The 25,291-nt window shown below is 46.8% G+C and overlaps 10 protein-coding genes across 11 annotated transcripts; 7 read left to right on the top strand and 3 right to left on the bottom strand.

The window, feature by feature from the left end:
- Positions 1 to 1,415: 1,415 nt before the first annotated feature.
- TrAFT101_005745 (uncharacterized protein) lies at positions 1,416 to 5,818 on the top strand. Its single transcript, XM_024900254.2, has 2 exons — positions 1,416 to 2,569; positions 2,637 to 5,818. The coding sequence occupies exons 1-2, from the start codon at positions 1,934 to 1,936 to the stop codon at positions 5,397 to 5,399; spliced, it is 3,399 nt and encodes a 1,132-aa protein (XP_024760242.2). The 5' UTR covers positions 1,416 to 1,933; the 3' UTR covers positions 5,400 to 5,818.
- Positions 5,819 to 6,347: 529 nt separating this feature from the next.
- Positions 6,348 to 7,202, top strand: TrAFT101_005744 (uncharacterized protein; the record flags this gene model as incomplete). Its single annotated transcript, XM_024909825.1, has 4 exons — positions 6,348 to 6,368; positions 6,428 to 6,513; positions 6,579 to 6,731; positions 6,821 to 7,202. 4 exons carry the CDS (start codon positions 6,348 to 6,350, stop codon positions 7,200 to 7,202), a joined length of 642 nt encoding a protein of 213 aa, XP_024760241.1.
- Positions 7,203 to 7,479: 277 nt separating this feature from the next.
- TrAFT101_005743 (uncharacterized protein) lies at positions 7,480 to 8,945 on the bottom strand. Its single transcript, XM_024910620.2, has 3 exons — positions 8,697 to 8,945; positions 8,429 to 8,561; positions 7,480 to 8,251 (listed from the first exon to the last, which is right to left on the bottom strand). Exons 1-3 carry the CDS (start codon positions 8,875 to 8,877, stop codon positions 7,660 to 7,662), a joined length of 906 nt encoding a protein of 301 aa, XP_024760240.1. The 5' UTR covers positions 8,878 to 8,945; the 3' UTR covers positions 7,480 to 7,659.
- Positions 8,946 to 9,127: 182 nt separating this feature from the next.
- TrAFT101_005742 (uncharacterized protein) lies at positions 9,128 to 12,415 on the bottom strand. Of its 2 annotated transcripts, XM_066127578.1 has the most exons (3): positions 10,402 to 12,415; positions 10,001 to 10,352; positions 9,128 to 9,930 (listed from the first exon to the last, which is right to left on the bottom strand). In XM_066127578.1, the coding sequence occupies exons 1-3, from the start codon at positions 11,961 to 11,963 to the stop codon at positions 9,295 to 9,297; spliced, it is 2,550 nt and encodes an 849-aa protein (XP_065983690.1). In that variant the 5' UTR covers positions 11,964 to 12,415; the 3' UTR covers positions 9,128 to 9,294. The 2 variants fall into 2 exon arrangements, with proteins under 2 accessions (XP_065983690.1, XP_065983691.1); XM_066127579.1 differs by having other exon boundaries at positions 9,128 to 10,352.
- Positions 12,416 to 12,686: 271 nt separating this feature from the next.
- TrAFT101_005741 (uncharacterized protein) lies at positions 12,687 to 13,965 on the top strand. The gene has a single exon (XM_024908137.2). It carries the CDS (start codon positions 12,874 to 12,876, stop codon positions 13,765 to 13,767), a length of 894 nt encoding a protein of 297 aa, XP_024760238.1. The 5' UTR covers positions 12,687 to 12,873; the 3' UTR covers positions 13,768 to 13,965.
- Positions 13,966 to 14,224: 259 nt separating this feature from the next.
- TrAFT101_005739 (uncharacterized protein) lies at positions 14,225 to 16,978 on the bottom strand. The gene is made up of 5 exons (XM_024906705.2): positions 16,623 to 16,978; positions 16,437 to 16,545; positions 16,016 to 16,346; positions 15,350 to 15,947; positions 14,225 to 15,283 (listed from the first exon to the last, which is right to left on the bottom strand). Exons 1-4 carry the CDS (start codon positions 16,784 to 16,786, stop codon positions 15,355 to 15,357), a joined length of 1,197 nt encoding a protein of 398 aa, XP_024760236.1. The 5' UTR covers positions 16,787 to 16,978; the 3' UTR covers positions 14,225 to 15,283; positions 15,350 to 15,354.
- On the top strand, positions 14,389 to 15,208 carry TrAFT101_005740 (uncharacterized protein; the record flags this gene model as incomplete). The annotated part of the gene is made up of 2 exons (XM_024909824.1): positions 14,389 to 14,416; positions 14,481 to 15,208. The coding sequence occupies 2 exons, from the start codon at positions 14,389 to 14,391 to the stop codon at positions 15,206 to 15,208; spliced, it is 756 nt and encodes a 251-aa protein (XP_024760237.1).
- Positions 16,979 to 17,213: 235 nt separating the features above from the next.
- On the top strand, positions 17,214 to 19,708 carry TrAFT101_005738 (uncharacterized protein). The gene is made up of 2 exons (XM_024901915.2): positions 17,214 to 17,773; positions 17,821 to 19,708. Exons 1-2 carry the CDS (start codon positions 17,501 to 17,503, stop codon positions 19,357 to 19,359), a joined length of 1,812 nt encoding a protein of 603 aa, XP_024760235.1. The 5' UTR covers positions 17,214 to 17,500; the 3' UTR covers positions 19,360 to 19,708.
- A 460-nt stretch (positions 19,709 to 20,168) lies between these two features.
- On the top strand, positions 20,169 to 21,871 carry TrAFT101_005737 (uncharacterized protein; the record flags this gene model as incomplete). Its single annotated transcript, XM_024900236.1, has 6 exons — positions 20,169 to 20,238; positions 20,302 to 20,530; positions 20,583 to 21,094; positions 21,151 to 21,230; positions 21,283 to 21,503; positions 21,559 to 21,871. The coding sequence occupies 6 exons, from the start codon at positions 20,169 to 20,171 to the stop codon at positions 21,869 to 21,871; spliced, it is 1,425 nt and encodes a 474-aa protein (XP_024760234.1).
- Positions 21,872 to 23,096: 1,225 nt separating this feature from the next.
- TrAFT101_005736 (uncharacterized protein) lies at positions 23,097 to 25,116 on the top strand (the record flags this gene model as incomplete). The annotated part of the gene is made up of 8 exons (XM_024905229.2): positions 23,097 to 23,154; positions 23,225 to 23,365; positions 23,454 to 23,658; positions 23,718 to 23,730; positions 23,796 to 23,855; positions 23,919 to 24,475; positions 24,548 to 24,725; positions 24,791 to 25,116. 8 exons carry the CDS (start codon positions 23,097 to 23,099, stop codon positions 25,016 to 25,018), a joined length of 1,440 nt encoding a protein of 479 aa, XP_024760233.1. The 3' UTR covers positions 25,019 to 25,116.
- Positions 25,117 to 25,291: the final 175 nt, after the last annotated feature.

Here is a 25,291-nt window from a genome sequence, read left to right as displayed (position 1 = left end):
GATGCTAGCGTCAACCTAGGAGCAGCGAATGACGGAGTTGACACAAAACAGCAAATTGTTTTTTTTTTCCAGTTTTTCTTGTTTTTTATTATTCTTGTTGTTGTTGTTCCAAGGCGGAACCATGCACTATCAATTTCAAAACGGGCATGATTAGCGGCACCAGCTGAGACACAGCAATTACCTACCATAGATGTCGGAGTAGCGATTCATGTCTTCAGTGATTCAGTGATGCCGTCATACCATCCTGAGCAACTGCTGTACCTCGGCTGCATAGCGCTTAATATTGAACAAACACTTTGTCTAGGCCGTGATTCTGCTTAGCCCCAATCAGGCAGAAAAGGCTTATGGCCATCCACCGCATATCTGATGGAAGCTGGAGCGGCTAGTGCAATAGTCATCTCAAAGGCAAAGCTCTAGACCAAAACTCAAAGATGCGCGCACCATATCACTTGATGTCGATTGGCCCAATGCTAATTAGGGGTTCGACTGCGGTAGAGGCTCCCGCAGTGGGGTATTCCTCACCAAGATGGGGGTGCGTGTACAGGCCAGCTCTGTACCTCCTTGTTCACTATTTTGCGGCTGGACCACGGAGTACAGGCATTACCATCTCCTGTTGGCATGGCGTAGGCAGATCAGATGCAAAAAACTAACGAACGTGGAAGTTAACCCCTGATACTCAGAGCCTCGCTGGGCCCTTTTTCTCATCCGGGGGGTCTGCGCTGGCTGTCAAATCCATATCTAGATGAGCTCCATTGAGAAGCTCATGCAGGTACACATTATGGTGCTCCACATCCGCGAAGCTGGGACAGGCCAGGTACGTTGAGCATCAGATTGATTGGAAGCGTATGCACTTGTGCCCCCCGTGGGCTGATGATCGTGAAGCTTCAGTCAAGATGCTAGATGTCGCGTTTTCGAAAAGAATAATTGTGCGAACGGTTTTCCACAATTAGCACTTCCCAAGTATCACGAGGACTCTACGCAGATAGAATGATTGTATAACGCTCAATAAGCTAGCTTCTGGAGGAGATTGTCAAGATTGTTAAATCGTAGGCTTTGCCGGTGCCCAAATATCACAGTGGGCGGTCCAAATATATATACGTATATATATACATGAGAAATTCCATAGTGACAATTTGTATGTATAATCGTTGCATACACCGGCTTCCTTTCTTTACGAACAATGCCTTCATCAATCTATGGCGTTGCTTGAAACTTTCTTTGAGCGGTTTCGTGCATGAATGTACGGCCAACGCGCTCTCCAAATTGGGGCTAGCTCTGCAGCTTTTCTTTGTCGACTCAGAGCAGAAACTCTGACTAATCAGAATTGCAGCCAACCAGGGCTCGCGTATCCAAGGTATTCAATCCAGGACGCGGTTCCAAAGCATTTCTATTTCGCGATGCCCATAATCTCGTGCGCCGATATTCACAAGTATTAGCGGGACAACAAACAACTGCCATGCACGGCATGGAGATGCTCTGCTGAAGTCCCCTTTCCGTTGTAGCGGTCATCGCGGATAGCTGCCGCCTGGCCCGGGTTTTTGTGGCTTGCACGACGCAGCAATACAGACATGTACTACAGCGACCAACTCTCGCCAAAATCTCCATCAAAGCCCTTCGTCAGCCTCGCATGAGTTACGCCAGACGCTTACCCGCCTTGATGAATGGCACTCTCATGGTCGATGCCGCTTTAATTTCGTGCTTTGATTTACTTTGTCGATTTGCGTCCCTATTCCGGCGTTCTCTGCTTCCAGGCGTCTGATGCGGGCTCTCTTGCGTATCTTGGCCGTTCATTGATAGTCCAGTCTGCCGCATCTCTCACAATCCCTGGTTTCCGTTACGCCACTGCAGAAAAGGGAACTCATATCTCCAGTGATACAAGACGGTATCAACGTTGTTTGCAGCGCAAAGGTCGTTTTAATATCGAGAGACAAGGATGATGCCCCACGGAGCCATAAACCGCGACTCAGCACTCACGAAATCGGGAGATGGCGAACCAAGCCACTTGTCCCGTCCAGACTTAATTAGCCGCAAGCTGCCGCCGCCATTTGGCGTCGCGGCTTCACCTAGAGGCCCCATCAGTCCTCCTCCTCTGAAGAGAAATTCTTTTTCTGCTCCCCCTGCGCCTCTGGGTCCCTGCACAAGTGAGGTCAATAGTGAGACTGCCAGCGATTGGGCTTCTCAAGCGCTCCCTGATCGCGCGTCCTTGCCCTTGGCAGACCGCGTTTCTGAATATGCGCCAGAGGCGCCAAAACAATCTCGTGACGCATCAAACACCAACCCGGCTGGCAATATGACGCCCCCTTCAGCAATAACCCCGTCGCGAGAAGTAGTACAGACCCCCAAGGGCCGAACTGTTCCTATAACAGAGTGGACTGTCCAGAAACTTGCCAATCAGCTTAGAGCGTTCAATCAAGAAGTTCGGAGAGACCACTCTCAGCTCGTCGCGCATGCAATTGAGTCAGCAAAATGTAGAGAATGGCGCACGCATCATGGCCTAGATCTCTTTCGGAACCTTCAACCTCACCCAAATCCAGAAATCAAAGGCAAGCAAGTCAAAATCAGATTCAAGGTCAGCTACTCGGCATTGTTCTACCCAATCTTTGAAATTGCGTTTATTGACTCTCGGCGCCCAACAGCACAACAAAAATAAGAAGGATTATCGGGATATACGGTACAATGTGGTTTGCATTAAAACTAACAAGGATGCTGTTCCGTCCTATCGGTTCCATCATGTGGAAATCAAGAAGAATGTCTTGATGCCCAACACCATGTTGACGTTTGTCCCCCATTTACGAGATCTTGAGGGTTCTGAAGAGGCCAAGTACAACCTTTGGCTTAAAGAGCTGGAGGATATTGATCTCAAATCGGGGTTCAAGCCCATGAATCGCGACGAGAAACATGTGGCAATCATCCAAGCCGAGCGCGCTGCAGCTCTTTCCCTCTACTTGGATAAGTGGCTCAAAGAACTCAACATATCCTTCTGCAACAAGTCCACTCTCATCAAATACATGAAAAACCAAGCATCTGACGACTCCATGACTCCTCGACAAAAAGCAGACCTTGCCAAATCCAACAGCGATGGAAATGGCTTAACACCAGAAGCACACTTAGCGGCACACATGTTTAAGGATGCATTCCAACTGGTCTTTAAAGAAAATCAAGTGGATTATAAACAGGTTGAACTACGAAAAGTTCTGTTCATTGATGGATCCGTCGACGGCGCCATGGACAGTAAAACTACAGCCAAAGAAGTCGCCGCTATTCAACAAGACAATGAAGACGAAATTGCCGAATCCAATCTGGCCACATACTGTATTCTGGGATGTCTCATTTGCTTTAGCCATTCTTGCGACCATGGCGAGTACGACATCAAGAACTGGAAACGCACGTTTTCCTTGTCATCTTATGCATCCTTGTCGGACATTTTGCAGAGGAAGCGAATAGCGGCGGCCGGAGCAAATACTATTGCAGATGAGCCTTGCGAGCGGAGGTGCTATCGCCTGAAGCTCCCTCCCGACCCAACTGCAATGATGAAGCCATGGTCTGAAGATGAACGTATTCTCTTGCGCTCTTTGTACGTCACGACGGATTTCAGCAAAACTAAAATGGACCCCATCTGCCTAGCCACCGAGTTCCTAAATCGAAACTGCGACGAAGTATATGCAGAATTCCAGTCTTTGAACATCAGCTTACCTGAACTGGAGCCCACGGAACCTCCTCGACCACGAAACATATCATGGTATGATCGTAAGCGGAAAATGCTCCTGGGAGACTGGCAAGATCATACAATTACTCATGAGCATCAACGGCGGGAGTTGCTGGAACCATGCTCTCATGATGGCCCATGTGCTCCAAAAATATGCCCATGTGTAGACGCGGGGGTTTTGTGCGAAAGGTTCTGCGGATGTACAGAGGCAAATTGTTCTTATAAATTCACAGGCTGCGCCTGTCATTCTCAAGGCAAATCATGCCTCACGAAGCCCTGCATATGCGTGCAACTCAACCGCGAATGTGATCCGCAATTGTGTGGCTCATGCGGCGCTTTTGAACGTGCTGATCCTGCAAACGCGGACGATTATTTGCTGCACTCTACAGGATGTCAAAACTGTGACCTACAACGTGGCCGGCACAAGACTGTTCTTCTCGGGCAAAGTCAGCTCGAAGGAGTTGGCTACGGGCTCTTTACTGCCGAAGATATTGCCCAAGACGAATTTATTGTCGAGTACGTAGGGGAGCTGATCACCCACGATGAAGGTGTCCGCAGAGAGGCAAGACGTGGCGATGTATTTGACGAGGATTCCAACATATCATACGTGTTTACTCTACTAGAAAACGAAGGTATCTGGGTTGATGCTGCCATTTACGGCAATCTGAGCCGATATATCAACCATGCTTCAGAACATGACAGACAAGGGTGCAACATTACCCCGCGAATTCTTTATGTCAACGGCGAATATCGAATCAAATTTACGGCTTTGAGAGATATCAAGGCTGGGGAGGAGCTCTTTTTCAATTATGGAGAAAATTTCCCAAATCTTACCAAAAAACTTCTTGATCACAAATCCGGAGAAAAACCAAAGGTGCCTAGAAAAGCTGGTCGGCCAAAACGTGCCGAGACAAGTGACCGAGTGGCGCGGAAAGTGCCAAAAATAGAGCACAAAGCAGCCGGAAGGCCACCAAAATCGAAAAAGAACAAGGAAACCACAGCGAGGCAGGTGGGAAGGCCAGCAGCGGGTAGGCCAGCAGCGGGAAGGCCAGCGGCAAAGGCAGTAGATATTTTGGCAGTCTCAGACGACGATTCCGCAGCTATCAGGGAGATGATTGAGGAATCTCATTCCCGTAAGCGACGACGCCATCATCTAACTGATTCTGAGGAGGAGGAATATCAGCCAACGGGTACAGAGGCGGCATCAATTGCTGAATCAGGTCTCGACTCTGAAGGGGGACCACTGAACCCGAAACGGCTTCGGAAAACAACAAGATCCCAAAGGGTCAAAGAGCATGATACGCCTATCAAGACGCCGGTAGTAGACGAACCAAAGCCGCGAAGCAAACGAGGAGGTGCTCGGCCTGGCAGTGGACGGCCTAGGAAGCACCCTCGAATCGTCCCTAAGCCAAATAAAGCGTCTTCCTTGACTTCTCAGCCTCCTCAATCTAGTCAAGCCGCTTCTCAGGAGTCTCGGTCTGAACCAGAATCACATATTAACGCCTCTGCTATCACACATTCGCCTATGTCTACTCCAGCAACAACACCGAAGTACACCAGAGCTAGCCGAGGGCATGAACCTGAAGATGCTATTGAAATTGAGGATAGCGAAGACCAAGATGTAGTATTAAGGAGCAGGACGTCCCGGAATAGACGTCTACCTGCTAAATTCAGAGACGAAGAATCATTGTAATGATGCTAAGAAGGGGGGGGGGGGGGCGTTGGGCTGTAGAACACACCATGGAATTACTTGCTATAGACCAATCACGTAGGCCGGCAGGAGTCCCGAATCGAATTGAAGAGTGTAAATGTAAAAGGGATAGGATTGTTTTCTATGAATTGGGAAATAATGTTGAGCAGACTTGATATCCATCCTCATGATTAAATGAAATTGCATGGAGTACGTACTATTGCACCGAAGAAGACAAGCATGTGATGGTGATACGTGTGGGAAAACGTATGTTTGGGCAAAGGAATGTGGCGCAGTCGCAGAGCTTGTTCTGCCTTGGTCAGAGCCCTGCTGCACACTATGGTACAGGATCCGACAACGAGTGAATGACTGCTGGATGACAGTTTGTGTTCGCTTATGGCGTTGAATATAGCAATGGGCAGGCAATGTATATATATTTAGAGCCCGCCAAATCATATAGCCTCCCAGCTAAAAAAAAAAAAAAAAAAAAAAAAAAAAAAAAAAAAAAAAACATAAGCAAGTTTTCTAGCATTGCTGCGATGCAAATCTGCTGAAAGCTGGATTGAAAAAGCCACATTTCTGTAGCGGGGCGGGGGCCGAGTAGCCACAAAACGATAAACGATGACGTGGGCGATTGACGCAGAGCTGTGTAGCTGAGAGGTACCTGAACCCACATGCTCAAAACGAATAACTGAGCACTGCGCCGAGAATTCAACTTCTCTCTCCTTCTTTGTTCCGTGTCTCCTCTCCCATTTTCATCAATCAACAAACAAGGCCTCAAAGCCTGGCAGATACATTTCATTTATCTCTGCCGAAGCTCATCACGACTAACTACGCTCTGTCGAATCGAGGCTGCTGCCGAGCTGTCTCTCGAGCCTCTCCCGCTGCCCCCGCCGAAAACCAAAAGCGAAACCATAGCTCACAGCTGGAGGCCATTGCCCCGACATCACCATGACGCTCTATTACAGTCTTGTACGTTTGATTTGGCAGTTGGGAAGCCGAGTGGATTGATCGGGCTAACTAGCTACAAGGTGTTTGCGCTCCTAATGGGCGAGATGGGCTTGTTTATGCTGCTGCTTGTGCCGCTGCCATTCAAGATCAAGCGGAAGATCTTTACGTGAGTTTTCCTACAAAGCAAATTTTGAATAATTTGATGCATTTGCTGACATGGTGTGTTGACAGCTTTGTCTCCGAGAGCCCGCTCGTGGCCAAATTGCAGTACTGGATGAAAATAACCTTTGTCTTCATCCTGATATTGTTCGTCGACAGCGTCAACCGAGTATACAAGGTCCAGGTCGAGCTTATGGCTGCGCATGAGCAGAGCGCCAAGGGAAAGTATGTTCTTTGATTGCTTACCCTTACCTATGCTCTGACGGTGGAAAAGAGAACCTATAAAGTCAATTTGCTAACGTCTGCCTTAATAGTGCCGCCGCTATCATGGGATCCGAGCGTCTCGAGGTCCAGGCCCGCAAGTTTTACTCCCAGCGCAACATGTACCTCTGCGGATTCACGCTATTCCTGTCATTGATTCTTAACCGCACCTACGTCATGATTCTTGAGGTGATGCGCCTAGAGGATAAGGTGAAGATGTATGAGGGCACCAACAAGAACACCAAGGAGAGCGAGAAATTGGCCATTGCTGGAAAGCCTGGCGAGCTGGCTGCTCTCCGGGAGAAGCTCGAGAAGAAGGAGCAGGACCTCCAGAACCTGAAGAAGCAGGCTGAGCAGCTAAACAAGGCCTACAATGAGCTCAGTGATAAGTACGCCGCCACTCAGGTTGACGGCGAGAGCCGAAAGTCGAGATAAGCAACAAAATACTGCTCCCGCAAACTTTTGTGGGTTATGGCAATGGCCGGGTACTGCAGTGAGAAAGAAGAGACTCGTGGTCTTCGGGGCTCTTTGGAGATATTCAATCCCTCTCGGCCGATTCGTTGGCTCTTCCTTGTCTAGAATACTAGATGTATCACTGTGATGGATAGCTAAAGAATGACAAAAGTTGTCTGGATGAGTGGTGTAGGGGCTTCTGTGGGACGTGCATCGTTATCTGGTTTTAGTCGCATGACTGTTTCTGCAAATTAGTCCAGCCAAATTCACAGCTTTTATTTTGACTCATCCCAATCGATTTTGTCGATTATATATCACGTATGCCTTCGGCGCTTCATCCTTGGTTTATAACATTAGTCTTCTCCAATTATGGATATACAATAAATTCCTCAATAAGCATCTTCCAACAGACAATATGACTTGGCCAGTATCACCGAGACTACTTTCTAAGCCTTTTCGACCGCCTCACAGATGAATTTTCCTCAGTCCGTGTCTTTTCATCAGTCTTTGTCTCAGTCTTTGTCTCTGTTTTCGCGCTTTCTTCATTAGAAATCGTCTTTCGCTTTTTAGACTTCGAGGCGCTTGGAATTGATGCTTTGGCCGGCACACTGGCCTTTGCTGTATCTGCCTGTGAATCCTTGTCCAAAGCTGGCCCTTTCATCAAAACATACGCCACCTTTTCAATGTCCGTCGCTGACACATCAAGCCTTTTGATCAAAGCCTCGGCCTCATCGCGCAGGGCCGCGTACTCGTCGATATTATACTTGATAGCGGCCTTCTTTCCGCCACAGCACAGCCAGTAGAAGGCCTCGTCGGAGAAGAAGATGACGTTTTGGGCGTCGTGCACGGAGAGGAGGAGAGAGGCCGTGGCGGGGCCGATGCCCTTAAGCTTGGCGAGAGCTCTGACTGTGGCCCTGGCGTCCTTTGAATTGGTGTAGAGGTGCCGGGCGGAGTCGAGCGTTTGGGAGACTGTGGCGGATGGGTTGGAGGAGACGAGAGAGAGGAGCTTTGGGCGAAATTTGCCGTGCCGCCTTGATTTTATGACAAGATTATTTTAGCTTTTTTTTCCACTTATATAGTAATAGTTGGTGCGAGATGAGTTATGAGACGAGAGTTGTATCTTATATGAGCAGAGGGCGTTTATGCGGCTCTCGTAATCGCTATAGATGAAATAGTAGTGGAAAGTGAAAATCGGTATGGCAACTTACAGCTTCCATTCTACCAGCGTCTTGACATCTTCAAGGTTCATGTCTCGCTTTGGATTCTGGAGGTTGAATGTCTCTACGGCATCTACATAGCGGTAGCGATCCAGCTCAGAGAGCGTCCTTTGGCCACCTTTGGCTGTATTCACGCGCCGCGTTTTCCATTCATGTTAGCCAAAAGGATCTCTCTTTTTTACTTCTTTATTACTTTATTTAACATTGGTTGGTAATAAAAATTTTTTTTGCAAAGATATGCAGAAATTTTTTGACGTACCGCCTTTGGACACCGATATGGCTTCAAGGAGAGCTTGGTATTGGCTTAGATGAGACGCGAACTGCTCCTTTGTGATTTCATTGTGGGGTATTACGGCTGAAGGGGCCATCATTTTCTTAGCTGATGGCGAAGAAGCGGTAAAAATATTCTGAGAGAGGATGCGAACCGCTCTTATGAACATGAACAGTATAATTAGGTCTTTTTGTGGATGAGAGAACGCTTCGCTGATGGTTTTTATTGATGTTGAATAAAGTCTGGAGCTCTGAACGCGTTTACCCAAGATCAGGCAAGGGTACTAGGTAGCTACTAAGGTGAATAATCTAGCTGGTACGCTACTGCAGCTACCGCGCTCCATCTCTGGCGGGGCATTAATTCTCATGTATTGTGGCGGCTTCCCTAAGTCAAAGCCGTGATGGTGATTTGAAATTACTGCATACATGTGTTTACATTCACCATAAAAGTCTAAATCCATTGCTAAATGGGTTTGTAGTTTTTTGAATATTATGCATAACGGAGGTCTTTAATGAAAGTCATCCTTACCCATTTAATAACCTTTGCTCCCTTAGCAATGCATATACAAACACCGCCTTCAATTATTTTATTCCAAATTGGCAATGGTCTGAAGGGCTTTGTTGATTTCGTATGAAACATCCCAGGAAACATCCTTTTTAGTTTCGCGAAATAATATCCATGGTTTTATACAAAGATATCCATCCATAGCAGCTCCATGGCTTAGCATTAATTTAAAAATGGTTCGCATACCTTCCGCAGTGAGAAGGCGATCCCTGTCAGTTATTGTCTTGCCAACAGATCTCAATCTGGAGTACTCGATAACCAGACCAGCAATACCAGCCATAACCGCTGTTGCCATTGATGTTCCACTTTGTCTCTTTTCGCTATTGCCATGGTTTTGCTTCATGGGGAATGCAGCGTTAAGATGCTCTCCAATGACGCTGAAGTGGAGCTCTCCTTGCCTCGGAAAAGGGCTGAACTTCGACTTTTCTCCTTCTGGGGTAGATGAATTGACACATATAACTTGCTTATACCGTGCTGGGAAACCAACTGTGAATTGTTCGTTGTGACTGTAGTTCGAAGCCGCTGCGAGAAATAAGACCCTATGCTCTCCTTTTAATGCATTATAAATCGCAGTTTTTATTGGCAGTTGTTCTTCGTTAAAAGAGAATGACATTGAAATAATGTCAACTTTCCAATGTTCGACCGCGTAATTAATAGCCTTTATGGTAATAGTTAATACATGTATGTTTTCAGATGTTTGTGATGTGACTTTATGCTCAACAACTCGCCTTCGCTACGCAAGCCGCTGTCTCATAGTCGGCTGTTGCATTGTTAAACACTTTCGCAACATATATTTTGGCCGTCCTGCATGTTTTTAAAATTAAATGCGTACAAAATGTCCCGTGTCCGATCCTATCGCCGGTAACTGGTCCTGCATCCGGCTTAGTGAAATCAATACTATCTTCCTGGGCGATCTGTTCCCTATCTTTATAATCTCGTAGGAGCAAATGGTTCATATCTAGTCCGGTATCGAGGACGGCTATCTTCACTATTTCATTAGGTCTTCCGCTTCGATAGGAATCGAAGTATTTGTCGACCCTTTTTATGTGGCTGGAAAACCATTCGTCTGCTAAGGGAATCCTGTCACAGCTGGTCAGTATTATATGATTATAGAGGGCGGGAAACTAACGCTTTATCTTCGCTTAAGCACTTGGCAAGCCCTTCTACCTCGCTGTCAAACACATACTCTTCATTCGCCGCAACTGACCCACTAGTCACAGAGTCGGCAGCCGCTGCAGAAGTGAATTTGGCCAATTTACCGGTTCCGAGTATCTCCGGTACATCTGGTGCATGAAATGAACGTTCACCTTCCGGTTGAATCGCCTGGGTGTTATCTTGTTGGATAGATATTGTTGTTGCCATAGTTGGTAAGGAGGAGATTTTTATGGTTTGTTGATGTTCAGCGAGTTCTGGTTCGAATTGTTCCGTGAACTTTTTGCAACCTTGACATTTTGGGTTATCACGAACAAGAAAATTAACCTCTGAATCTGAGACTGAGTGGCGAAGATAGCTCTCGTTATTACTCAATGCTAGGGTAGGCGGCAAATCGTAGTTCGGAACACTTTGCGAGAAGGGCGTAGATTTTGCATTGCCTGCATTGGCGTCGTCATGGTCGGTACCGTTTCTCATAACCTGTGCCCTATCCCACGAATTCCTTCGAGTGAAAGATGATCGAGGTTGCGGGGATAGAAATCTTCCAGTATTATGAATATCTCTGCCAGGCACCGACGTATTGGATGCCTCCACAGTTGTAATTGTCGGATCATCAATCACACGAGACCACGAAAGAGATTCGGGGCGCGTGGGCATCTCATGAGAGTCCTTGACAACTCTGAAATTCGAGCTTTTCCCAACTCCCCTATCGAGTTGAAAAGGTATATATGTTATCCAGCCGAATAGAAGTCCCAAAAGAATCTCAATCCAGTTTTGTTTCTTAGCGTTAGAGAGAGCTTCACTCGGGTAGTAGCGCTTGGACGAGATTGAATCAGTCTTTTCCGGATGGGATAATCTTTCTAGTTTGTACTTCCAAATAAATGGTTTGCCATTTTTAGGACCTTTGAAATCAGCAGGTAAAGTATATTGCTTATCCCCAAGCTGCCCCGTTAAGGCATTGCTATATGTCGAAAAAGGGGTACCAGCCTCTTGGCTGAAGGCTTGATCAATAGGAATTGCAGAAGTCCGCGAAGAAGTAGGAAAGTAAGAAGATATGTGAGGGCCACAAAATGATTCCGAATTGTATCCCACACCTTTAGGAATGATTTCCTGTACTTTAATGACTTCAGTTACCAAAAGCAAATCCCTATAAGGATTTTCACTGCTGAGATACTTCTTAACTTCATCTTCCTGTATAACAGCCTTCAGAAATGCATCATTCCTAATAATGCATTCTGTCTGCAACCACTGCCACCGGACGAAATTTCCTTTGCCGTCAACTCGAGCGCCATCAATAGCTGAGCTGTAATTTGTGATAAGTTCAACATTTCCAATTTCTCCATATTTAACAGACAGAGATGAACGTGACCGGATTATCAGACTAAGGGTATCTGGCTTCAATCCTCTGAATGGGCCGGCTCGAAATAGTGCAGATTCAGGGTTAAGAGCATCAGTAAGGATCTGGCCCACTTGAAATATCCCGTTAGCATCTAATGATCTTCGAGGAATCTCGAACCAAACAGTTTTGTCGTCGGTCATGATGGCGTGTCGCTGGGTATCAGGTAGCTACTCAAGCCTACTTATGATGACTTTTATCATAATTACCGATGTGAAAGACAGGTAGCTTTAAAATAAGAGCCTGTCCATCAAAAGAGGGGGGGAAGGGGAAAGCATAGTGGTGGTAGCAAGATAATTTTAATAAGGCATCGCATCGCCTAGCCGTAAGTAAAAGAGGGCTGGAAGATATTTCTGTGATTTTGGGGTTGTATGCATATAACTACCTAGGAGCCCGAGGGTGGTTTTTTGTGAGAGATATGGCAAGACGGAGGTGATGGTAAGAGAGAAAAAAGAGATCCTGTCATAGATTCAAGCTGCTGGTGACTCTTTTTGCTTGGAAAAATCCTCAGCAGAGCTCTTGCCAGAGCATACTTCTTGCCTGATCTCTTACCAGAAAACGCCCCCGCCTCGTAGGTATGTGATACGGAACCATTTTTCTGCCCAATGTCTTTTCGTAAACACCCGACAATCATGCACCAAGTTCCCAACTCAGAAAACAAGGTAGCACTACTTGCACAATACTGAAAAAAGTGAATGCGATTTACGTCACTGTCTGCGCACATTCTTTGAAATAAAATGCCGCAATTTGAAAAGTGACGAATCAAGAATGTACAGGTATTGAATACTTCTCGTTTGTGCGAGGACCAGTGTTACAGCCTGAAGGGTAACCGCAGCCCGAAGGATGCTTGGGCCAACAACTTCAATGCCAACGGCCCTTTCCAACGCATATGTATATATACATATATATACCAGAGTTATGCTTGAGATTTGGCGTAACACACATGGGCCTCACAACTTTTATGGTCATTCAATCCTTTCTTATAAAACTAAACTGAATCAACAACATTATCACTCTCTAAACCACAAAGCTGCCAGGGCTTAATTACGCACGATGTCTCAAATCAAGCATAAGAAAGCCTGGATTCTGACTCCAAACATGGACTACACGCCTACTGGCGTTCTCCAACTTGGCCAGATTTTAACTGATTTTACCAATCCAAACAGTGCTATTCTGACCGAAGGGACCGCTCCCATTCCAGAAGAGACGTTGAAAGACGAGTCCATCCATCGAAAGGTTAATTTCGAGTCGATCGAATCTCAACAAACTGCCTTTCGAACTTGGCTGAAAGTTGCTTTTGACATGGATAAGATTGCTAAGGTTAGCAAAACTTTGCAGAAGGCCTACCAAGAAAAGTTTGAGGGTCATAATATAAGTGCGGTCATGTTCCAACCTTCTGAACGTTACGTCCAAACTGCACTGTCCCTTAGAGATGCATCTCCTCTCACTTCCATGCCTTGGTACATGAGACACAGGCGAATTTGGCTGGTAACTGGACTACGTATCCTTGGGAAGGGTACGAAAGTGAGCGAGGCTTTCATACAGAGAGCTACCGGCGCCGCTGGAGCAAAAGTGGATTGCACTACTGTTGAAGTGCCCATAGCCGCGGGGTTGGATGTTGGTCATCAGCAAACCACATTTAAAGACCATGAAGTTCATGATTCTGACCCGTTTATTTACTGTTACCGCCTTCACGAGATCATTATTAAACGAACATATAAGAAAACCAAGTTGAAAGCTTTCAGCGGGGGGCACATCCAAGATACGGGACAAGATTACAATAGCAGCGATGATGAAGATGCAGATTCAGATGAAGAAGAGGTTATAAATGGATATGAAGTGGTTGCTGTGGACGATGAAGCATTTGATGGTGCTGGTGAAAAGGCCAGTTGTGTATTTGTCATTTTGGTTCTCGAGCAGTTTCTTAATCTTGTCTATTGTGGATAAAAAAGTCCTCGCGCCTCGCACCTCGCACCTCGCGTTTATTCGCCTGTTACATCCGACTCCTCTCTTCTTTGTCATGCATTCCAGATGACAAATACTGCGCTATTGTAGATCATTGCATATATGGCGGAAGCTACATACCGTGTACCGACCTTTCTTCCGCTTAATGAATATAGTACTCTCTTTGTATCTGATTAGTGCCGTGCGGTGTTATAAAGTCCGCCTCGACTCGGTAATTCTCATCTCTCCTCTCCGCTTCAGTGTCATGATGGGATAAGGGCATACGAGTCTATGTCCGAAGCTAGCCTGTTTCTTATAATGTAATTATGACTAATCGATAAAACTGACATCTCATTGCTGTGTGCCCAGTTGTTGGATTTTGCAAGCCGTGATTACGGCTTAACTCCGAGGACAAAATATCGCTGGCGCTAGGCAGGCTTGAGTTTCAGTTTACAGGGGGGTTTCTTGTATCTGCGCGAGTTGTGAGCTTGTTTAAGGATAAAAAGATAAAGAGTATAAAAACAGAAAGGAGAGTCCTCCTCTGGCAATTATTACTAGATAGAGAGTAGAGACGAATCATATTTTGACATCATCATATCCAGATCTAAACAAAAGTTAAACACCATGGCCCCAAGCGTTGTTCTTGTCACCGGTGCGTAAGCACTCAATCTGGACGATCCCGCCGAACTAAGAAAGTCTAACTCGTGTAATTAAAGGCGCCAACCGTGGCATTGGCTACGAGATTGTCAAGGCTCTCGTTGAGTCTCAGATTCCCTATCACGTCTTCCTCGCTGCTCGTGATATTGAGAAGGGCAAGGCTGCTGCAGCCACGATTAAGCCCCGTGAGGGCAGCTCCATCTCAGTTCTCGAACTAGAAGTCTCCTCAACCGAGTCTATCGCTAGGGCTGCGGAGACCGTCAAGGCAGAGGCCGGTCGAGTGGATTTCCTCGTCAACAATGCCGGCATCGTTGACGAGAGTGCTGATGCGATGACGCGACTTCGCAATACGCTCGAGATCAACACCATTGCCCCCTTTGCTGTTACCCAAGCGTTCAAGCCTTTGCTAATAGTTCAACCTAAAAATGAAACCAAAGAGAAGCGAGTCATTTATGTTTCAAGTGGGCTGGGCTCCATTGCTGAGAAACTGGACCCCAAATCCAAGTACTATGCCGTCCAGGCTACTGAATACCGCATGAGCAAGTCTGCGCTCAACATGCTTGCCGCATGCGATGCTTTCGATCTGAAGGACCACGGCGTCAAAGTCTTTGCATACGATCCCGAGTTTGTGGCTACATCTCTTTCATTGTCGCCTGAAGAGCGCCGAAAAATGGGTGCGCTTGAGCCGAGTGTAAGTGGAGAGAGTTGCCGAGATATCATTGAGGGCAAGCGAGATGCCGATACAGCGAAGCTTGTTAGCATCAACGGGGCGGACTGGCCATGGTAAACAAAATAAACAAGATATGACCGAGTATGATGATCAAATAGCAGCAATAGTAAGCGTAAATGAATAAATTGGCTTCTTGATTAGAGATTAGCCGTCTATCGTGGATGTTATTTCTGTTGTCCAATGAAAGAAGAGACATACATTTTCTAGGCCAATAAATCAACCACCAGTCTTCCTCCGCTAATTTCTCCGGATCTCATTCTATCCAAGCCTTTGTTAACGCCGTCAAAGCCACTCTCTACGCCTATGATAGGTGGCGGCTTGATCAGGCCCTGCTCTAATAATCGCTCCAGCCACAGCACAAGCGCTTCGCCCACGGCGGGGACTGAGTGAAAGAGTTTGATAGGAACGGTGTGATATGCGATACCCTCTGGAGCTGTTTCTTTGGGCAATCCTGTCAATCCCACGAGGTGGGACGTCTGTGTCTTCAATTCCCGTGGTGTTTGTGGGGGTGACGGCGGCGCCTCGTTGAGTCTCTTTTGGCGAGTAAGAGCTTCGAGTAAAACCGTAGCCGAGTCTCGTCCACGAGTATCAAGCGCAAAGCGAAGTTGGCTACCAACACTTTTGTTAATGATATCGACGGCACGGTCCGTATCATGGCTGTCGATGAGAAGGTCTGGCCTTTGGGCGGAGCAGCCAGATATGCGAAGACCATGCTTGGCTGTGTCAACTATCGTGATCACTTTGAGGCCTGCCAGCCGCGCGAGCTGAACAGTTATGTTGGCTGACGTTGATGATCCTAGAGAAACGAAGGTTTTGTATTAGCATATCATGAATATTCCGCATGCAAGTCAGGTTATCTCATACCTCCCCAAACAGCCACCCAGTCTCCTGGAACAGCTCGCTCATCATCTGTTATACCCTGAAGACATTCTGCCCTGACATCCTCCGGTATTATCTCTGACTTAACAGAACGAACGAGCTGCAGCAAATCCGGCCCATCAAGGACGGATGAAAAGTCGATTCCCATGCATATCCCCAATGTGATAGCCGCTGCAGAGAATGCAACTCCTAGACCGGCAGCTTGCTGAAATGAGATGGAAGGAGGTATTCTTGCAACATTGAAGTCCGATGAAACGACGTATTCTTGGTAGGCGGCCTTTCTAAGATCGCGATAGTCTGTCGAAATCACTAATACCTATGTCGGTTCCTTGTCAGAACATGCTCGTATAATTCTAAGGCTAGTGTTTCTTTTTTTTTTTTTTTTTTTTGGGGGGGGGGATCGTACTCGATCTCCTTCTTTTAAGCGAGAGTTCTTCTGAGGAGTGATAGCTACTCGTCCTGCTAGCTCTCGACCGGCAATATATGGTAGAGCTGCGATACCAAAGTTATAGTCTCTGTATAATAGTCGGATTCGTTAGTTCTGTAGTTTCCTAACTAAACGCTTGCAGGAAAATGAAGATAGAACCCTTACGGCGCTTTCCAGTCTATCGGATTCAGACCTATCGTGTATGTCTGTATGAGTGTCTCATCGTCTTCCACCAACAGCGGCACATTATAACCGTTGGTAATCTGATATGCCTGTCGTGGTCCGTGGAGAAGTAGGACAGTCTGTGCTTTCACCGAGCTTCCCGCCATGATAGCTTCAAAAAGGTGGCGATACGAAAAGATGGAGTTGAAGCTATGGGCTAACAAGATAAAGAGATCTAGAAGAAGAAAAAATTAAGTGTCTAAAGCACGAAGGCCATGTAAATGTAGCATCGTGCCGCCTTGTGCCTCCATCTCTTTCAGCCGGCCCCAATCTGTCAAAACTTCACCAAAGATGGCTAAGCAGCCGATGTTATTACAATTAGATGCGTTAGTGACCATCATAATCCCGTTAATGCCGTTTTCGGAGGCATCTAATCTGGCTGCATCGCGCTGACGTCGTCGCTAATGCTGCGAGCTATCGCTGGCGAGGGGTCGGTTTTGGGGAGGATTGCGTGATTGCTCACAAACATGGCTCATCTCCGCGGCGGCGTTTTAGAGTCCACTCAACCGCAGGTCGCAGCATCAACCTTTGAGATTAGCAGAATTGCAAATAAGTGAAGTTGTAGTCGAAATAGGTAGTTTTATGAGAAAAAGCGGCCACAATGCGTAGTTTATTAGCTGCTGGATCTCTTGTTCTACTTTTTCTCTTATGATGCATATTTAGCCTCGACTTACACGTACGCCTAAAGCCAAGACGGGCCTTGAACCAATAATTCAGCGGCGCCCGCAGATATTTTCTTTCCGCCTTGATCGGCTTTTCCCCCCCTTCTTAAACGCTTAATTTCAAAAGCTTAAACGAGAGGAGACGAGACAGGGCTCGTGATGGCTACCGTTGCTGATCTACCTACTCCCCCGGCCACTGTGCAAGGCTCCCCAAAGCCTGGCCCGACAGTGACCGAGAGTGCTGTCCCATCTGCTATTCCGAAGCCATATGAAGTACCCAAGATTAATCTTGTGAATCGCTTCATAGACCAACCCAGAGAACTGAATGTCGCCGTCATTGGAGCCGGCATTGCAGGTGTATTAGCGGGTATCTTGCTGCCAGCAAAGGTCCCAGGCATCAAGCTTACAATATATGAAAAGAATGCGGAAGTTGTGAGTCTTGCGATGAAAGTTTGAATCAACAGAGCCTAATATTACAGGGTGGTACTTGGTTTGAAAACATATATCCTGGAGTACGATGTGATGTGCCCGCTCATGCATACCAATCAACGTTTGATCCAAACACGCAGTGGACGGAAGAGTTTGCCCAAGGTCCTGAGATTCTCGAGTACTGGAAAGGGCTATCCAAAAAACATGATGTGTACAAGTATCTGAAGCTATCTCAGAGAGTCGACGGCTTGGACTGGGATCCAACTACTTCTCAGTGGCTTATCAACGTACATGATCTAAAATCAGAGGCTTCACGAGTTGAGAAGGCAGATTTTGTTCTCACGGCAATTGGAAGATTTAATGCTTGGAAGCTTCCCAACTATCCTGGTATCAAAGATTACAAGGGCCTCTTGCGGCATACTTCAAACTGGGACCCGACATTTGATGTCACCGGCAAGAAGGTTGCTGTCATTGGCAACGGAGCCAGTGGCCTTCAGCTCGTTGCTAACATTCAAAAGCGTGTCGACCGTCTAGATCACTACGCTAGAAATAACACTTGGGTGGCAGCATCGTTTGCTGGACATGAGACATCCATTGAGCCAAAGACTATTCCTCAAGAACTCCGTGACTCGTTCAAAGACCCAGAGACTTATTTGAAGTACCGCAAGGAGATTGAGAAGCAATATTTCAGAGGGTTCCAGGGCTGGCTGAAAGGCTCAGAGGTCAACGACCAGGCAAGGGAAACTTTCACGCAGCTGGCCAAGACGCGGCTAGCTGATAAACCAGAGCTGTTTGAAAGAATCATTCCCGATTTTTCTCCTCACTGCCGTCGACTTACTCCTGGGCCGGGATATTTTGAGGCTCTCACACAGCCTCACGTCGAGTACATCCAGACACATATTCAGAGATTTACCGAGACGGGCATTGAGACGGTCGATGGCAAGACTCGAGATGTCGATGCCATATTTTGCGCCACAGGAGCCAATTCCGATATGGCCCCCCCTTTTCCCATTCGTGCAGGAGGTGCCAATTTAAGCTATGACTGGAGCCATTCGGGCACCTATGGGTTCCCTTATACATATCTGGGAGTCGCCTCGCCAGGTTTCAAGAATCTTCTTTTCATCCACGGTCCGAGTGCCTCGGGGAGATCAGGCACCGTGCCACACAATTTGGAGAACCAAATCACCTTCTTCGCCAAGATCCTTCGCAAGGTTGGCCGTGAAGGCATCAAGACCATTTCGCCGTCGAGGAAGGCTGCCGATGACTTTACGGCCTACAACGACGCATTCTTCGAGACCACTGTATTATCTGAGAACTGCAGTTCATGGTACAACGGCGGTGTACCGGGTGGTCGAATCCACGGCCTCTGGCCCGGCAGCGCTTCACACTTGACAGTCGTCCAGAGGGACCCACGGTGGGAAGACTGGGAGTACGAATATCTCTCGGAATCTGGAAACCGTTTTGCGTGGTATTTTGGCAATGGGAGCACATACGTCGAGACTGATCCAAAGCTAGATGTAACTCCGTATCTCAGCGCCGAAGAGGCTGACTTGCGAAGCGTTCACGAGAACTGGTGGGTCATACCGTAGGCTACGAACCTCAGATTAGGAAAAGGAAGCCTCCACAAACGAGAAATTATAGCATTAGTCAAAGTTCGTTTATTGAAGCCTAGATCTTTGTGGCTTTAGCCGATGCTTACTTTTTTTGGGGAACGGTATCCTCTCTTGGCCACCCTTGCGGCAGCGCCTATCTCGGTAAAGGGCGTCGAGATGATGTGCACCTAGATATAGATCCCCTTCTCAGCTTAGCATTATTGTATCTGTAAAGATCTACTACACATGAAATCAAAGTTATGTGAGCCATCATCCTCACAAATATTCTTAGGTAATCCATAGTAAACTAAATAAACGAGACTGCAGAGCGCAAGATAATTCGGCCGTGATATTAGTATTGCTAGAATAGCTTCATCTCTATTTCTTTTACGCGCACCTCTATCTGTTTCTAATTATACATAAACTGGAATTATCTTATTAGCACTCTTTATCTGGTGTTTTTAGTTTACAATAATAGTTTTGCCCTCAAAACCCTTCCGCGATGACGTGCTGGCAAGCATGCGTTTCGCAAGAAGCGCTTTAGACCCAATCTATCGGTAGTCATAGACCCGATGTCGCAATCAGTCCGCGGATTGAACAAGAGAGATGCGGGAGTTCAAGTACCGGCGGATTAAACCCTTTTGGAATAGTAAGAAACTGGCGTTGAAGATATGTGCTGGTAGAGGAATTGATTGATATTAAGGAAGATGCCCGAGATTGAAAACCTCCTTTCACTGTGCCATGTCTCAGTTTTTGGTACCACTAGGTATCTCTCTTTAAAAGGTTTTGAAGAAAAGAAATTCACAATGTCGGATAAAGAAGACCATTTTGCCTCCTCTGATGTGGCACCGCTGCCTAAGGAGCAGCGCCATCCAGGTAAATCCATTGTGAGAGCCTCAATAACAAGCTTGAAAACTAATCACTTTTTTAATAATATAGCAAAATGGTATCGATCAACATTTTACAACATGACCATCCTCGGTTTGTGCAATTTGGCGGCACCAGGCATTTGGGGAGCCATGAATTCTCTAGGAGCTGGTGGAAGTCAGTCACCACAGCTCGTAAACGCGGCTAATGCATTGACATTCTGCCTCATGGTCGTGTCGTGCTACTTCTCAAGCGTAATCATTCGCTATATTGGAGTTAAAGGCGCTCTAATTTTCGGAACGTAAGTCTATCCTCCACCTTTAGTTGCTGTCCTGTGCTGAGAGACGGTATAGAATGGGATACGCCCCATATGCGGCTGGTCTTTACACGAATAACAGATTTGGTACCACTTGGCTCGTTATTCTAGGCGCTGCTTTGTGCGGCATATCTGCAGGAACGTTTTGGGCTGTAGAGGCTGCCATTGCCATTGCCTACCCAGAGCCTTGGAACCGTGGAAAGTCGCTGGGCTGGTGGTTGACTTTCCGTGTCATGGGGCAAATCATAGGCGGTGCCATTAATCTCAGCTTGGACATAGATAGGGACAAGGCAGGCAAGGTGTCTTATACCGTCTATATCATTTTCATTACGATACAAGCCGCTGGAGCCCTGGTTGCTCTGCTACTCAACAGACCTCAGCATGTACAGCGTCAAGATGGCAAGAAGGTCCAGCTGGCCATTGTAGAAAACCCCTGGTACGAGATTAAGGCAACAGCCAAGGCATTCTTAAGGCCTCATTTTCTCTTGATCGTGCTCTGGATTGGGCAGGCCGTGTTTTCGGAAGCCGTTTATTTCACTTATCTCTCTCGTAAGCCTCTCATGCTGACCCTGCTATCTGCTCACTTACTGACTTTATCAATCTAGTATGGTTCTCCGTCCGAGCTCGAGCACTCGGCTCATTTCTGGGTGGCATTGTTGCTGTCATAATTGGAAATCTTACTGGCGTATGTCGAACTGATGTCACATAAAAAGCCCAGCTAACATATCTCAATATAGTGGTTCCTCGATCGTACCAAGGTGCCATTGAAGGTTCGCGCAAGATATACCTTCTGGTTCATCGTTATAACCCAGGGCGCATGGTGGCTTTGGGCTACAGTGGTTTCCACACGATACAAACGTACTCTGCCTACGTATGACTGGGAAGATTCTGGCTTTGGGTCAGGTTTCGGTGTTTACATTTTCCTGACCTTTGGGTTTCAGATCAATTACCTCTTCCTGTGAGACACATTCTACGATAAATCGTTTGCTGATTCATAACTAATGCCCTTTAAGCTACTTCATTGTCACCCACTTGGCCAAAGACCAGGGTGAAGTCATCCGATATGCAGCCCTGCTACGAGGTACCGAATCTGCGTGGCAGGCCGTCAGTTATGGCCTGACCTCCTTAACAATATTTGCGCAGGTCGGTGGAATATACATGAATTTTATCCTGTGGGCCATTGCCATTCTGCCAGCATGGCTGGTGGTACGACACATTGGCAGCAAGGATGGCCATTGGGATCGAGAGTCGAGAGGATCAGATGAGTCACCAGAGGGCTTGACTACCGAGGAGACTGTTACTCCCTCAAAGGCTCATGAGGCATGAATAAGATAGATGCGTATCTAACCCTAATATATAATACTATTTAGCTATATTTATACTACGCTATCCTATACTCTTTTACAACTGTACTACAGCTATCTATATAATTAAAATAGACAAATCCAAGTTATAAATACAGCATATACGAGAACTAATAATAGCTTCAATAATTATCAAGAAAGTAAAAAGAAAGAACTTTTTTTTTTTAATAAAGTAGGAGAGATATATTTTATTGTGTAATATTAAAATACACAATGATTTAAATAACGTTCATAAGGTTATTTAGCCATAATCTTTCGTGTTTATAGCAATGTAGTATCAGTTATGTATATGTGCATCTCGAAATATTGCCTAATACGGAAATATTTCTGCTCTCTTCAATGGGCGATCAACTAAGTCCCGTCTGCACCTCAGCCAACTGCATCAGCCCATCTCAACAAATCCAAGGCGAGATTTGGCCGAGATAGGGGTATAAAAGCCTCTGCAGCTCTTGGATATTGATTGGACTAATACTTTCTCCGGGATTGGCCATATATCGCATGAGCTACGAGATAGATAATGCCCGCATGTGGACTCCCCGCGGCTATCTGGCCTGCGTCTCCGTATTATTCCCATTTCAGCAAAACATACGCACTTTTAACGAAGCAGGTCTTGAAATAATTATGGGTTTTGCTACGTTTAATCAAGCTTACTCTACATTAGCATCGCTAGATATCTTTAGCGCGTCTCGTTCCGAAGATGTGGCCGTTTTTAAAGGTCGTTGCCCAATGGCGGTATCCCCACCCATACTGACGTGATTTCCAAGAAGCTCGAAGCTGGTCTCCACGACCACACATCGCCAAAAAGAGTAATCTGGGGGAAGCTGCTGGGAGACCTACAGTCTGATAGGCGCATCTGGCCAACTCTGCCGTAATAATCCAGAACCGCAAGCATTCAAGATCAACGCTTGGAGTGAGAGGGGCCGTCTTGCGTGATTGTATCACTCGAATTGCATCATCCCATCTACCACTTAATTCTTACACAGTCGTAGCCGCCACATACGGAAGAGACCGAAGATCGGACATGGGATTTAGAGGGTCGTTTAGTATGCGTGTGATATCGCGGCAATATAACTAAGCAGTATGAGATAGCATGCGTGTGAGCTGCTTCAATAAGTGTCTCTCCTCGAATAGCAGCCAGGAACAATCAAGCACATCATCTTGTTGAGGGTATACACCATTTTGCAGCCATGAGTTCACAAACCGGAAAAAAGAAGAGCTTGGTGCTCAATGCCTTTGTAGAAATGTGTGCGTTCAATAATACCATACCCCTTGCTAATATTGCAGAGCACTGACTGCCGCAATTGGTGGGCTGCAGGCAGTGGTCACCAGTCTCCCGGGCTCTGGCGCCATCCTGACGACCAGTCCTCGCGCTTCAATCAGATAGACCATTGGACAGAGTTGGCCAAACTTCTAGAAGAGGCCAAGTTCCACGGAATCTTCATTGCCGATGTGTTGGGTAAGGTTTACCAGATGAATCGAGGCCAATCTCATGCAGGGTGATCGGAAGTATATTATAGATATTCTAACCTAGTGCCGTTATGTAGGTGGTTATGATGTCTACTCAGGTTCGCTAGATCCGGCTATCATCTCGGGTGCCCAATGGCCTGTACATGAGCCCCTTGCTATAATCTCTGCCATGGCCGCAGTGACGAAGAGCATTGGTTTTGGCGTTACTGTCTCGACGACTTATGAACAGCCCTACCACTTGGCTCGAAGACTTTCCACCCTTGATCACCTCAGCAATGGACGGTAAGCATCTCTTCCAAAGTGATGTCAGTCATTAGATATGCAACTGACAGCCCTGACAGAATTGGATGGAACGTAAGTTCGAGAGATCTGACTTGACGCAATGCGGCCGACAAGGGGCATGCTAACGTTAATCGTAGATCGTTACCAGCTACCTGGACTCTGCAGCTAAGAACATGGGCCTAGCCCAGCAACCCCAGGTCAGTGATGTCGCAATAGCTAATGCAAGGCTGCAGTATCGATATATGCTGACTCAGTCATAGCACGATGACCGATACGCTCAAGCTGAGGAATACATCAAAGTGATGTATAAGCTCTTTGAGTCGTCATGGAGAGATGATGCTATTGAGCTTAATAAAGAAACAGGTGTTTATACTCACCCTGACCGCGTTCGTAAGATCAATCACAACGGCAAGTTTTTCACAGTCCCCGGCCCTCACATCTGTTCGCCTAGCCCCCAGAGAACACCCCTGTTGATCCAGGCTGGCACTTCTCGGGCTGGTAAGGTGTTCGCTGCTCAGCATGCCGAAGTCATCTTTGTTTCTGCCCACGCCCCGCAGGTGTGCGCCAAGAGCATCGCAGAGATTAGAGAGTTGGCCAAAACACAGTTTGGCCGTGATCCCAGTAACATCAAGGTCCTTGCACTTGTTTGCCCTATCCTTGGTAAGACTGAGGAAGAGGCCCAGGCCAAGCTGGCAGACTATAAGCAGTATGCCTCACACGAAGGAGCTCTTGCTCTCTTTGGTGGCTGGACCGGCATGGATCTCAGCAAATACGGCGATGACGAAGAGCTGCGAGAAGTTGAAAGCAATGCAGTGAAGTGAGTGACTCTTCTTCCATTTGCATCCACCCTCTTCTTGTTTGTGCAGTTCTAATACTAAGACTCCAACAGATCCACTGTTGAAGGTTACGCCAGATTCTCTCCTGGCACCTCCAAATGGACCAAGCATACCATCGCCGAGCACGTTAGCATAGGCGGCAATGGCCCTGCTCTCGTAGGCACGCCTTCACAGGTTGCCGATGGACTCGAGACTTGGATCAACGAGGCCGATATTGACGGCTTCAACTTTGTCAGTGCATCATGAAGATTGAATAGCGAGACTTTTTTATAGCTTACTAACTCGTCATCGTGCAGGCTTACACCCTCTTCCCTCAATCTTTCAAAGACATTGTCGAGCTTTTGCTGCCTGAGCTGAAGAAGCGCGGACTCTTCTGGGACGATTATGCCGTTCCCGCCGGCACTTATCGTGAGAACTTTTACCGGAAACCCGGCCAGTCTGGACCTCCTCCCGAGCACGTTGCGTCTACTTTCAGGTGGAAGGCTGGAGTGTCTGCAGAAGAGGCTGTTATTCCGGAGATTTAGAAGCTCTTGTGAGAAGAGTATACATGTGGGTCCATACAGTGCGGATAAGAGGTTGCGGCTGGTATGAGGGTTCAATCACTCAGCAAGCTATAAAAAAGGGAATTTAGATAAATATTATAAAATACATACTAACTGGTAAATATTCCAATGATTATCTTATTTTCTGTCCATGTGAAATTACACGGCGCTATTGACCGAGATTTGGGCATGCAAGCATTGGCACAATACGGCTTAGTGGGGTTAGTTCGCCGTTTTTATCACAGTGCGCTTCGT

Source organism: Trichoderma asperellum, chromosome 3 (genome assembly GCF_020647865.1).
Source record: "Trichoderma asperellum chromosome 3, complete sequence".
Lineage (NCBI taxonomy): Eukaryota > Fungi > Ascomycota > Sordariomycetes > Hypocreales > Hypocreaceae > Trichoderma > Trichoderma asperellum.
Note: the sequence above shows the minus strand (reverse complement) of the source record. Positions and strands in the feature narration are given on the sequence as shown.